The sequence below is a fragment of the Cololabis saira genome, chromosome 24 (genome assembly GCF_033807715.1).
Source record: "Cololabis saira isolate AMF1-May2022 chromosome 24, fColSai1.1, whole genome shotgun sequence".
Lineage (NCBI taxonomy): Eukaryota > Metazoa > Chordata > Actinopteri > Beloniformes > Belonidae > Cololabis > Cololabis saira.
Window position 1 is genome coordinate 19,085,305 of NC_084610.1, and position 13,738 is coordinate 19,099,042.

General features: G+C 42.0%; 1 protein-coding gene across 1 annotated transcript in view; it reads left to right on the forward strand.

The window, feature by feature from the left end:
• LOC133425424 (bone morphogenetic protein receptor type-2-like) overlaps positions 1–13,738 on the forward strand; it is a 63,548-nt gene that overhangs the window by 46,670 nt on the left and 3,140 nt on the right. The window contains exons 9-14 of the mRNA XM_061716276.1: positions 1,758–1,872; positions 3,448–3,608; positions 5,980–6,127; positions 7,477–7,613; positions 9,220–9,392; positions 10,840–12,144. Coding sequence (XP_061572260.1) covers positions 1,758–1,872; positions 3,448–3,608; positions 5,980–6,127; positions 7,477–7,613; positions 9,220–9,392; positions 10,840–12,144 — 2,039 coding nt within the window. The remainder of the gene's footprint in view (positions 1–1,757; positions 1,873–3,447; positions 3,609–5,979; positions 6,128–7,476; positions 7,614–9,219; positions 9,393–10,839; positions 12,145–13,738) is intronic.

A 13,738-nucleotide genomic window follows, 5' to 3' on the forward strand; every position in this document is an offset into this window, starting at 1 on the left:
CATACTGCATTAATACTAATGCTAATTCTAAACTCACAAGTAAGTCAGTTACCAAAACAGTATTTATTAAACAGTGAGTGGCACAAACATAAAATTGTCATTTCAAAACTGACAATTTGGCACCAAACGTGCATTTTCTGAGACAACATATCAAAACAAGAAATTGCTGCACTTTTCGTGCATGATGTAACTCACTTGGCATTTCAAAACACAAAATTAAAGTGCACTTTTTGTATGCAATGCCACTACAATATTTTAAAACAAATAAAGTGCCTTTTTGTGCATGTTTTCACTGAGATGACATTTCAAGACGACACTTAATTAAAGTGCACCTGTTTTGTATAAAGTTACGAGGATATTTAAAAAATATATATATAATGCACTTTTGTGTAGGATGTCACTCGTAATTTCAAAATCAGTAAAATAAAAAATAGCTGCATAACAGGAATAAAGTATACTCGAGTTTCATTTTCGACACCGCACAGACTACAAGCCGCGATATATGGAGTATATTCGATACATCGCCCAGTAGGGATGGGCGGTATGGACTAAAAAATGTATCACGATCATTTCTGGCATTTATCCCGATAATGATAAAAATGACGATAAAAAAAATACCAATTCAACTCCATCTTTGTAACTATAAATCTATTACCACATTCAGTCTTTGGAGCCCCCAAATCACTGCTCTAAAAGAATACTAAATGCGTTACACCTGTACTGCAAAACTGGAATGACTCAGATCTGCCATGTTTGTTACACAAAAACCTCATCAATGGGAATCTTTCTTTCTTTCTTTCTTTCTTTCTTTCTTTCTTTCTTTCTTTCTTTCTTTCTTTCTTTCTTTCTTTCTTTCTTTCTTTCTTTCTTTCTTTCTTTCTTTCTTTCTTTCTTTCTTTCTTTCTTTCTTTCTTTCTTTCTTTCTTTCTTTCTTTCTTTCTTTCTTTCTTTCTTTCTTTCTTCCTTCCTTCACGTACGTTGTGCGTGGATTTAACGCAAAACCAAAAATCAGCTTTACACAAAAACGTTTTTATCGCAAGATGACAAATTCTTACCGTGGGGAATTTTTTTGACGGTATATCGTGAACGATAAAATATCACCCATTCCTATCGCCCAGCTAGTGGAGACACCACTAGCTTTGGTGTGATTGAATGAAGCATCACACAAGTCATTAATCATTTTATCAATTTTTTATTTTTTTTTTCATTTTATTTAAAGAACGACTTCCGTCTTTTGGACAGAGATGTTGTACTTCCAAATATGACTATCTCTCAAACGCTAACTGCTAATGAATAAAAGGACAGGCGTAGTCAGTCGCGTGACTGTTCCTGCTGTTGGATGCATCTTTTACTCATTTTCTCCTTCTAGTCACGGGTTCTGAATAAAATATGAAGAAGTTTGCCTCGTGTTACCACGCAGACATGTATTTTCCTGTAACAATTTTTGCTGGGTACCGCACAAAAGCAATAAATAAAAAGCTTTAAACAAAGTCTCAGCAGTAGAACTATTCAGTGCAGCCTATTTGTTTTCTTATATGTCCTAATCAATGTGCGTGTTCTGTAATACTGGACAGGTTTAGTTTCCATGCATTTGTTCTTTGGTTATATTTCTATTGGGAAAATGATGTGAATTGAGATGAAGCAACTAATTATGCTAATGGTTTTCTGCATATCCTGTCTCCTCTGTCTCATTCTGTGTGTTTCAACCTGGCCTCTCATCTTCCATCTATACTTCTACCTCATGCTTGTTCTCTCAGGGCTCTCTGAGTCACTACCTGAGCCTCCAGACCAACGACTGGGTCAGAAGTTGTCGCCTGGCTCACTCCGTCACCCGGGGCCTGGCTTACCTGCACACCGAGCTCTTTAAAGGAGGTAAAGTGGGGCCACGCAAACCTGCACACGCCTGAAAACACATTCACATTCTCCTTCCATCCATTACTGAAACATGAGCACACAAGAATCATTGTCAAATTTAGCTTCCGTGTCATTTGTGATGGTTTACAAGGTAGCTATTAGCTAGCGTATTTGGATTTCTCTGCTTGTGCCGTCTTGCATTTGTCCTGTGGCTCCACTGGGATCCATTTGTCTTGGAGAGCTTTGTATCCCCCTGTTTTGATAAACAATCACGCACATGCTGCATGCACATCCGCCAAGTGTATTTATAGACTTGCCTCTAGTTATCCTTTGAGATTTAAAAACGGGGAGAGCAGCAAACTCAAGAGGCGAGCTATTGAGCTGGATAAAATGTTAATATCTCTGCGGCTCAGTGAATTCCGTCCCAGGAGAAAGGACAACTAAACCGAGTCTCTGACTCCTTTTTCTTTTCCCTGATATTATCAATGTTGAGTGTCAGTACTTGTACCTTGATCTTTGGGAGGGACAGAGCTGTTGTTGGGAGCTCTGTGCAGCTGCTAGCAGCACCGTCTCTTGGGCTTAGGTGCAGTTGTCATCCTCCCCCACTTGTCCTGCACATCAGAGGAAGGCTGTCCATAGCTGCGGTGACGGCTGCAGCTTCCAGCTCCTTCCCTGCTCCATCTGCTGGACTGTTTGGAAATAAGAGATCCAAGCAGAGGCCAAGCCAATGTGCTTGTATCTCATTTTTGTAGATTGTGTTAGAGGCTTTAACTGTGCTGAAAATGCAGCTTCCTCTGGATATCAAAGCCTGATGAGGAAGGTGAACGCTATTTTTTTTTTTTTTTTTTTTTTTTTTTTTTTTTTTTTTCATCATTACATTACAAATTTAGGTATTTTTTTTTGTTTATGCCCAAAAAAGGAATGTTTTGTTGGAATACAAGCATAACTAGTGCCATGTTTTTGCCTTTAAATATTTTTAAAGGTATGAAAACATTAAAGTTTTCAGGTATAATTGCATAAATTGTCTATATTTCTTTGCTTTATATACTGTCCTGGAGTTACATTTGCATAAAATGCTAAAAAAAACTAATTCTCAAAAAATAAAACTGATTTCATCCGTCTCTGTTTGCTGCCCTGGATCTGTTTGGTAATTCTGCCCCAAGCTGTTTCTGAAAGCAGTTCTATCAGCATTCTGGGAGGTGATTGATCCTTACAGCATCATTAGCTGCCAATACTTGCTGTTTAATCTCAATATAATACTAGTATTAATATGTTGCATAACTACAGTCATATAATTCATGCAACAGCTCAAAAAAAACGTTTTAATAACACTAACTCAAATCAATATCAGAATTGAATCAGATCGAATCAAGGCGTTATAATTGATCCTGAATCTTAAGAATCGGAATCGAATCGATTCTTGACATTTTAATCGATCCCCAGCTCTGTCTAGCAGCAAATACCACAAACTTGACCGAGCACATAGTTTCTGGGGTGGCTGTGCACGCAATATATTTGAGTGAAAGAAAATTCTGCACAAATCCCACAAATCTCCCTCTCTCTCTTCCATCTTTCCTCCTTTCCTGCCTCCAGCCTTGTACAAGCCAGCGGTTTCACACCGGGACCTCAACACGCGCAACATCCTGGTCCGCAACGACGGCACGTGCGTCATCATTGATTTTGGCTTGTCCATGAAGCTGACGGGCAACCGGCCGGCGCGTCACGGGGAGGAGGAGAACGCTGCTATCAGTGAGGTGAGGGCTCAGGGTGACGCATCCTGCAAGAATCTTTCCATCAGCAGCAGCAGAGTTTTGATGCTGCAAATACTTTAACCAATTCAGAAATGTTTGCTTCTACATTTGAATAACTTAAGGCAAGTTATATAAATCAATCTATTTTTTAATTTATCCTTGTGTGATTGTGGAAAGCAGTCCACTCCCAGTGGCAATGATAGGACCTGTTCAGTCCTACATCTGCTCTCGCCTTATCCCTCATCTGCTGACACTTGTCCACTAAGACTGTGTTGAAAAAATCGATTTTCCGATTCTAAATCGATTCTCATATTAATTCCTAAAAATCGATTCGTAAGTCTAATGATCGATTTTTTTTTCATCATTACAACTTTGGGTATTTCTTTGTTTATGCCCAAAAAAGGAAGTTTTTGTTGGACACGAGAATAACTGGTGCCATGTTTTTGCCTTTAAATATGTTTAAAGGTATGAAAACATTAAAGTTTTCAGTTATAATTGCATAAATTGTCTATATTTTATTACTTTATATACTGTATTGGTGTTACATTTGCATAAAAAACCAAATTCTCAAATATTAAAAACCGAAATAGACCAAAAATAGAAAGAATTAATATAATTAATTAAATTAATATATTGATTAAATTAATATAATACTAGTATTAATATGTTGCAGAACTACAGTCGTATAATTCATGCAACAGCTGAAAAAATAGTTTTAATAACACTAACCCAAATCGATATCGGAATCAAATCTTGATAATCGATTCTGAATCTTAAGAATCTGAGTCGAATCGATTCTTGACATTTGAATCGATCCCCAGCCTTTACTGTCCAGTGTTGTCAGTTATTTTAACTCTTCACTGCAAAAACAGTTGCTGGGCTTGAGGGATGTTTAAAGGTATAAATTGTGGCTCTGGAACATCAAACCACAGCTCTGAGGAAGTCAGATGTTTTCATACGATCAGCATTGTCTGATATTGGACCAAAAAAACCATGTTGCATCAGTTGTTTCTTGGAGAAAACATGTCAGTAGTATAGTTTCAGCTCTGCTGCAGTGCAGTCCCGATGATTTACCTGTAATTTGAGCCCCTGTCATCTGAAAAATAGTCTAGTTGGCATTAATGACCCTTCACAGGAGCTTCCCTGTAGTAACAAAAGGAGGTTGGTTGGTTGCTTTGTTTGGTTGTGAAAAAGCTCTGACCTGTGTGCAGTTATTGATGGCGTTGTATCTGACTGAAATTTAGAGGCATGGAGAGTTTGGGGGAGCAATTTCTGGGATATTTGGGTCATTTTCTTTTAAAAAAAAACACATCAAACATTTCTATTCGTTAATTTCCAGTTTTCTCTGCTCTGTATGGCTGGTGTTGGAGCCTCACAGGTGGGACACGCCCACCAGCGGGCAGAGAGCACGCCAACCACCTGAAACAGACCAAAATATCTAGTTTTTATCTTTGCAAAGCTTTTATATTGACTCTTTTCATTAAAAGAAGCATGAACGGCATTATTCCTTTAAGAAGTGTTGGAAGTTCAGATCCACAGCATGAAATGGATGTTTGATGCCGAAATAACTGGTAATTAGTGATGCACCGAAATGAAAATTTGTGGCCGAAACCGAAAATAATCATAAACACTTGGGCGAATGACATACCGAACATGGTTCTTCGCAGTTTTTCATTTATTTTGCCATTTTTTGTACCATTGCATAAATCAAATAATTGAAAAAAATCTTTTACAAAATGACAAGGTAGAAATATTTATTGAACATGAACAACTGAAGATTTTTTAAATTCCCAGTATTTTTTAAATATTCCTGCAGACATTATACCAACAAAGCACAATAACTTTTTTGGCCATCTTTGAATTTACATTAGGCCTATAACTGACTGCTGAAAAATTGTAACATAGGCCTTAAAACAAAAAAATGCATTAAAGTGCATTGTAAAAAAGTGCAAAAGAAGTGGATAAACCCACAACAAATGAATAATTGTCCTGGGCATTGATTGCAAATAGCCATTCTTGTATCATTCTCAGCCCCTTTGAAATACTTCCAAACTGCTGACATGTTTGCTGCATTTAACACCTCATTCCACGCTGTTCGCTGTTTGATTGCGTCATCTAAACACGCCGTTATTAATTGTTCGTTTTTTCCCCCCACTTATTCCACCGAACTCCGAAAGTGTTTTTTTTGCTATTTTCGGCCGAACAATTTCGGTTACCGAGCATTCGGTGCATCACTACTAATTGATTGTTAAATTCATTGGCAATTAATTTAGTCCTGGATTTCGGTTATTGGTGGCAGAGCGGCTGCTCGCTTCCTCCTCATGTCCATTCTCTCATCCCCTGCACCTCCGTTTGACTGTCCTGTTGTCCACAGGTGGGGACGATCCGCTACATGGCTCCGGAGGTGCTGGAGGGAGCGGTGAACCTCCGGGACTGTGAGTCGGCGCTGAAGCAGGTGGACATGTACGCCCTGGGCCTGGTGTACTGGGAGACCTTCATGAGATGCACCGACCTGTTCCCCGGTGAGACGGCAGACTAGCAGGACATTTGGTCCTGCAGGTTGTAGTCGTGTATGTATAGAGGGTCTGCATTGACGTCACTTCCCCACTGGACCAGCCGCACTGAGTGGTAAAACATCAGCAAAAACAGCTGCAACTAGTGGAGAAGACGGGATAACAGCCGATTATGGGCTTAAATTAAAGTTAGTTGGACTTGATAGTGACCCGTACAGTTACCCCAAAAACCAGTGGTCCATGGACATTAATATTTGGCCACGAATCCAGTTTCCTGATATTTATATGTACCATATTTTCCGCACTATAAGGCGGACCTAAAAGTTTTTAATTTTCTCAAAAACCGGCAGTGCGCCTTATAATAGAGTTTGCCTTATATATGATCATTACAGTAATTTCTGTTACTGTAGTCAGGGGGATTGTGGTTAATGTAGTCTGTGTCGCCGAAGTAATGGCGCTAAAAACGTCAGGAATCACAGACGTTCAAGACAACAGCAGCAACGCTGAGTCGCATAATGGTGACTTTGACGAGACGGAGCAAAGCTGGTTTTTATTTTGTTAATAAAGTTTGACATACGGTACTTTTCTTCTTTTTTTTTTTTTTTTTTTTTTTTTGGTTTTCCTGTAGGATTTTGCAGCATTTCCTGTAGCACAGCTCCATCAGGTAGAAACGTAACTTAACCCCAGCCACTATAGTACGGTATTTTACCATATATTTAGTGCGCCTTACATATGGAAAAAGTTTTTAAATACGTCATTCATTGAAGGTGCGCCTTATAGTGCGGAAAATACGGTACTTAATTTCTACACTGGGGAAATACACGAAGCAAAGCTTGAAGGCTTACAAAAGTCTTGACGCTTGGTCCGACTTCAAGGCAGGATTTGTTGGTGAAATTAAAGTGATGAGGACACCGAACTTTATGATTTGACCATTTAACGTTAGCTACCCAAAAATCCAACATTACCTGATACAAAATGGGAACCGCAAATCCACGTTTCGGTGCCTGGAATCCAGTTCTTTCTGTGAATTTCAGCGATCCGTTTGTCTCTCTTAAGCTTATTTTTCGGCAGTCTGTAAAACTATAACTCTGATTTCTTGCTAAATCTTTGAGTACAGTCGATCCCACAACAGCTCTTTCCCATTTTAGATGTTTTCCAGTTGCTCAAACTGAAAGTTTACGCTGCCACTCAGTCTTTCTGCCACTCAGTCTTTCTGCCACTGAAGTGGCATCTGTGACGTCATGCACATTCCCTTTATTTCAGCACATGCACAGAAAGAAAGAGAGGCTGGCGAAGGAGGGTTTTATGCTTAATGAATGCTTAACGAGACGCATCCTCCCTGCTCTTCCCACCTCCAGGGGAATCTGTGCCAGAGTACCAGATGGCCTTCCAGGCGGAGGCGGGGAACCACCCAACGTTTGAGGACATGCAGGTTCTGGTGTCCAGGGAGAAGCAACGGCCCAAATTCCCCGAGGCCTGGAAAGAAAACAGCCTGGTGCGTATGTTGAGGAGCAGAGCCAGAGGGACACGCTTTAAAGCAGTGGTCCCCAACCCCCGGGCCGCGGCCCGGTACCGGGCCGTGGGTCATTTGGTAACGGGCCGCACAGAGAGAAAAAAAAAAAAAAAAAAAAAAAAAAAAATAATTTTTTTTTTTTTTTTTTTTTTAATTAAAAAATAATTTCTGTAGAATCCCCGACTGATAATGTTTGACTCTCAAACTGATGGTTCACAATGTTTTTATTCCTTGGATGTAAATACACTGCAAACACACCGTAAGAGCTATAAAGGAATAAAATAAAATAGTAAGTCTTTCTACATTCATACAAGTTTAACTTAATGAGTAAATGAGAAAACAAACATAAAAACACATTTATAGAAACACTGATATTATAGGTAATTTACAATTTCCATTATTTCATTTTATTTCTTCAAAAATGATGTTTTTTTATTATTATTATTATTATTATTATTATTATTATTATTATTATTACTACTACTATAGCGAAAATACCACAGTTTTTAATGCCGGTCATTTTATTTAGTTCAGCTACACCTTTAGATTGGGCCGTGGAAATATTGTCAGACATTAAACCGGTCCGCGGTACGGAAAAGGTTGGGGACCACTGCTTTAAAGCACCTGTCAGTGGAGCTGATCAGGGCTCTGATCGGTCTCCTTATCTCACCAGTGGGTCTCTGATGGGGCTGAAAAGATTCCTCGAATAATTTGATTACAAAAAATTATCGAGGAATTTTCTCTGCCTCGAGGAATCGTTTAATTTTGCAGCTCAAAGCAGGCACAACGTTTAATGCGGCACAACGCGCTGACGCCACGCACGTAAAGGAGGAAGAAAGAGGCGGATATGTTTTTGTAACATGCCGTGCCCAGACGGGAGACACATGTAGCTCAGTGCTTAACTTTTATTTTCAATCCACGCTATATTCTTCTGGTCCGTTCTCCTATATGTTCCCCCTCTAAACCGGTACATAAATAGGTTCCTCTAAACATCTGTTCCCACTACAGTTTTAACTAAAAGAAAATGTGCTCCAACAGCAGGTCTCATAATTTTATTTTGAACGCTGCCAAAACTCAAAATCTTAAAGACTTTAACTTAAAACTTAACTAGAACTTAAAATGTGCTTGACACAAATGAAAGTTCAATTGAAACACGTGGGAAAACACCTAACATTTTAAGTGATGTGTATTATCAGGTGTAATGGCATTTTTAGGTTAGAAATAAGAAAACTTCTTGGTAAGATCCTTAGTTTTTTGAGTGAAGGCAGTGAGAGATGTGTATGTTTTCTGTGTTAGTCCATTTAGTTGTTTTTTTTAATCAATACTTTAAAAGCTCAGGGATGTTCAAGGAGCAACCTGTTTGTGAACTTTCTGAAGATTATCTGCACTGTGAATTTGCACTGTCAGTTCTGTTTTCGAATGGTTGGAATGTAATGCTTTTTTTTTTTTTTTTTTTTATCCGATTCATCGATTCATCGAAAAAATAATCGACAGATTAATCGATTATTAAAATAATCGTTAGTTGCAGCCCTATTTACATGTAGATATTATTTGCATAGCCTGTGTTGTTAATTCTGACTCGTTTCAGGCGGTTCGCTCGCTGAAGGAGATGATCGAGGATTGCTGGGACCAGGACGCGGAGGCTCGGCTCACAGCTCAGTGTGCTGAGGAGCGTCTGGCGGAGCTGCTGGTCATCTGGGACCGCTCCAAGTCCGTCAGCCCCACACTCAACCCCATGTCCACCACCCTGCACAACGAGAGGTAGGACCCAACACACCACCAGGACACTGGCCACGGTTACATGATGGTTTTTAATTCGGAATTAAACTATTTTCCTTCGAGTTTACATGGAAATAGTAATTCCGAATTGAGGTTTACATGGAAAACACGTTTGATCGGCTTTATCCAATTCCTCTACAGGTCTGGGGGTTGGGAAGGTTCTGATTGGATAGGGGGGCGGACCGGAAGTTACGTCTACCGGAAGAAAAACTAACTTAGCCGCTACAACTTTGAAAAGCTCACAGTTTTTATGTTTCCTGTTTCCATCTGTTCTTTTAATTATTTCCAGGTCCTCCAAGCTATTTATTAAATAAATGGTCTCTGCTCTTGACCACCGTTTACTGCGTGCTGCCATCTTGAAACTTTGTTTGGAAAACAAGCCCAGCGCGGAATATAAGCGTCATGGAGACAGACGGGCGAGAGAACGAGCAGAAAGAAAGACCGGAATTAATTTAAAGTGGAACGAGTGTTTATACATGATCGCAGAATTATTCTATTCGGATTTAAAATGGGAATAAACCAGCCACTTACATCGGAATTAAGTTTAATTTGGAATGGCCATTTTCATTCAGAATTAGGTGTTTACTAGGGATGGGCGGTATGGACTAAAAGAATTATCACAATAATTTCTGACATTTATCCTGATAACGATAAAAATGACGAAGAAAAAAAACAAAACAATTCAACTCAACCTTTGTAACTATAAATCTATCACCACATTCAGTCTTTGGAGCCAAAACACTGCTCTAAAAGATACTAAATGCTACTAAACATCATCAATGGGAATTTATCTATCTTTCTTTCTTTCTTTCTTTCTTTCTTTCTTTCTTTCTTTCTTTCTTTCTTTCTTTCTTTCTTTCTTTCTTTCTTTCTTTCTTTCTTTCTTTCTTTCTTTCTTTATTTTTCTTTTTTTCTTTTTTTCTTTCTTTCTTTCTTTCTTTCTTTTTTTCTTTCTTTCTTTCTTTCTTTCTTTCTTTCTTTCTTTCTTTCTTTCTTTCTTCCTTCTTTCCTTGTTTTCTCCCTTCCTTCCTTCCTTCCTTCCTTCCTTCCTTCCTTCCTTCCTTCCTTCCTTCCTTCCTTCCTTCCTTCCTTCCTTCCTTCCTTCCTTCCTTCCTTCCTTCCTTCCTTCCTTCACGTACGTTGTGCGTGGATTTAACGCCGAACCATAAATCAACTTTACACAAAAACGTCGTCAACGGGAATTTATCGTTTTTACCGCCAGATGACAAATTCTTACCGTGGGGAATTTTTTTGACGGTTTATCGTGAACGGTAAAATATCACCCATTCCTAGTGTTTACATGATAATTTTTAATCATTTTAAATCGGATTTAATTTTAATTCTGAATTAAAGAGGAATTAAACTTCCCATGTAAACTTCCTCAGTTTGGTTTGTTCAGGCTCTTACCCTCTGTCCCTGTTGTCCCCAGAAACCGCATGACCCCAAAGACCGGCTCCTACGCCGACCACCCCTCCAGCTACATCGAGGAGCACGAGGGCGTAGCCAAGAACACCCAGAATGACCCGTCCGGCTCCGTGACCGGCCGGTCGGGGCCGGGGACCGGAGAGAGGAACAGGAACTCCATCAACCAGGAGCGGCAGCAGCAGAACGCCCGGCTGCCCAGCCCCGAGGGCAGCACCACCAGCATGGGCCTGAGAGGCTCGCCGTCCGCCTCCACCACCACCACCACCATCATCTCCGAGTCCGAGGGCCCCGCCGGGGCCACGGTGCCCGTCTGCCTCCACCTGACCCAGGAAGACCTGGAAACCACCAAGCTGGACCCTAAAGAGGTGGACAAGAACCTGAAGGAGAGCTCTGACGAGAACCTGATGGAGCACTCGCAGAAGCAGTTCTGCTCCCCGGATCCCCTGAGCCCGAGCAGCTCCAGCCTGCTCTACCCGCTCATCAAGATGGCCAGCGAGGCGTCGGGGGCGGCAGACCCGGCTACAGCCATGCCCGCCGCCATCTTCCCCCTGCCCAAGCAGCAGAACCTGCCAAAGAGGCCGTCCAGCCTGCCGCTGCGCAACAAGCCCGCCAAGAAGGAGTCGTCGTCCCTCAGGTTCAAGTTCGGACGCTCGGGGAAGTCCAACCTGCGGCAGGTGGACGGAGCCAAGGTGAACGTTGGAGCGGCGGCGGGAACAAACGCCGCCGAGAGCCACCGGGCCACGAACAACGTACCGGCGCTGCGGGACGCTCACGTCAACGGGGCGGCTAACGGCCACGCCGGCGCGGGGGGCTCGTCCGCGGCGGCGGGAGGAGCCACCGGGTTCGGAGGGCCCGGGATCAACGGGGCCCTGAGGGCGGGGGACAGCCGGCTCAGCCTGGGCGTCATCACGGCCAGCCCCGACGAGCACGAGCCCCTGCTGAGCCGAGAGCGGGAGCAGCCCGACCCCAGAGACGCCTCCTCCTCCGGCATGGGCGGCCCGCACTCGGCCCGGAGCCACGGGCCCAACACCAACAACAACAACAGCAACACGGGCCACGGCCAGGGCGAGGGCGAGAGCGGGGGGGGAGAGCGACGGAGCGGAGGAGGAGGGGAGCGCCGAGGGGGCCGGCAGGGAGACCGCGGGGCCCCCGGGGGAGAGCTCGGGCTCGGCGGCGGTTCCAGACCCGCCCAGGGAGGCGGCGGTCACCATGAGGGGCGAGGCGCTGCTCCGGCAGCCCCGGGCCCGCCGGCCCGAGAGACCCAACTCCCTGGACCTGTCCTTCACCACGCAGGACCTGGCGGCTCTAGGTGACTGCTCTGTTTCTCTGTTTGGACTGAAGCTGTGAAACTTAGTTTAGTTTAGTTAAGTTTAGTTTAGTTTAGTTTAGTTTATTTAAGTTTAGTTTAGTTTAGTTTAGTTTATTTAAGTTTAGTTTAGTTTAGTGTAGTTTATTTTGCACATAAAACATAACAGTAGGGATGGGCGGTATGGACTAAAAAATGTATCACGATAATTTCTGGCATTTATCCCGATAAAGATAAAAATGACGATAAAAAATACCAATTCAACTCCACCTTTTTAAATATAAATCTATCACCCTCTCAGATCCGCCATGTTCTTTCTTTCTTTCTTTCTTTCTTTCTTTCTTTCTTTCTTTCTTTCTTTCTTTCTTTCTTTCTTTCTTTCTTTCTTTCTTTCTTTCTTTCTTTCTTTCTTTCTTTCTTTCTTTCTTTCTTTCTTTCTTTCTTTCTTTCTTTCTTTCATTTCCTTCCTTTTTCCCTTCCTTCCTTCTTTCCTCCTGCTCTCTTCTTCCTTCTTCGTCTTTTCTCCCTTCCTTCCTCCTTTCCTTGTTTTCTTCCTTCCTTCCTTCCTTCCTTCCTTCCTTCCTTCCTTCCTTCCTTCCTTCCTTCCTTCCTTCCTTCCTTCCTTCCTTCCTTCCTTCTTTTTTCCCTTCCTTCCTTCTTTCCTCCTGCTCTCTCCTTCCTTCTTCCCTTCCTCTTTTCTTCCTTCCTTCACGTACGTTGTGCGTGGATTTAACGCAGAACCATAAATCAGCTTTACACATTCTTATCGTGAGGAATTTTTTTGACGGTATATCATGAACGGTAAAATATCGCCCATTTCTACATAACAGTAAGCCAAAAAAGCTTATAAAAAGCTTTATAAAACAAACGTAAACAACAATAACAACAGCAAAAGCAAAAACACAATACAGAAATAGATAATATAAGACAGAAAAAGACAATTTAACATGAAAAAGAAAAACACTACTGAATTATTATCAGGAACACAGTCACATATGCCGCTTTTCCACTAGTACCTACTCAGCCCGACTCCACACAGTTTGGTTCTTTCCCACTAGGGGTCTAACGTGCCGAGTAGATACTTTTTCTGTTACTACTCTGCTGAGGTTCTAAGCGGCTGAGTCGGCTGTATCTGACATCATCACACTACAGGCCACCGATTGGTCGGGGGGTTGGAGTCAGACGTCTGAGTCAGGAGGAGGAAATCAGAGAAAGAGCGACTCTGACGGTTTCTTGTTATTTTAATTATTCCATCAGCAACGGCAGCGCAAAAGTCTGTTTCATGATCCAACTCTGAGGTGCAGATGTTCATAAACCTGGTGCTGAGGAGAGAATTAAAAAGGGATCTAGACGGGCGATAAGGAACAACCAGATCTACCAGGAGCTCGCCCGTCTACATCCCTTTTTTAATTCTCTCCTCAGCCACCAGGTTTATGAACATCTGCACCTCAGAGTTGGATCATGAAACAGACTTTTGTGCTGCCATTGCTGGTCAAATAAAATGAAGAAGCCGCGAGTCGCTCTTTTGCTGATTTCCACATCCTGACTCAAGGCTAAGAGTTATGGTTCCGCGTCAAAACGACGGCGTGCCTACGGC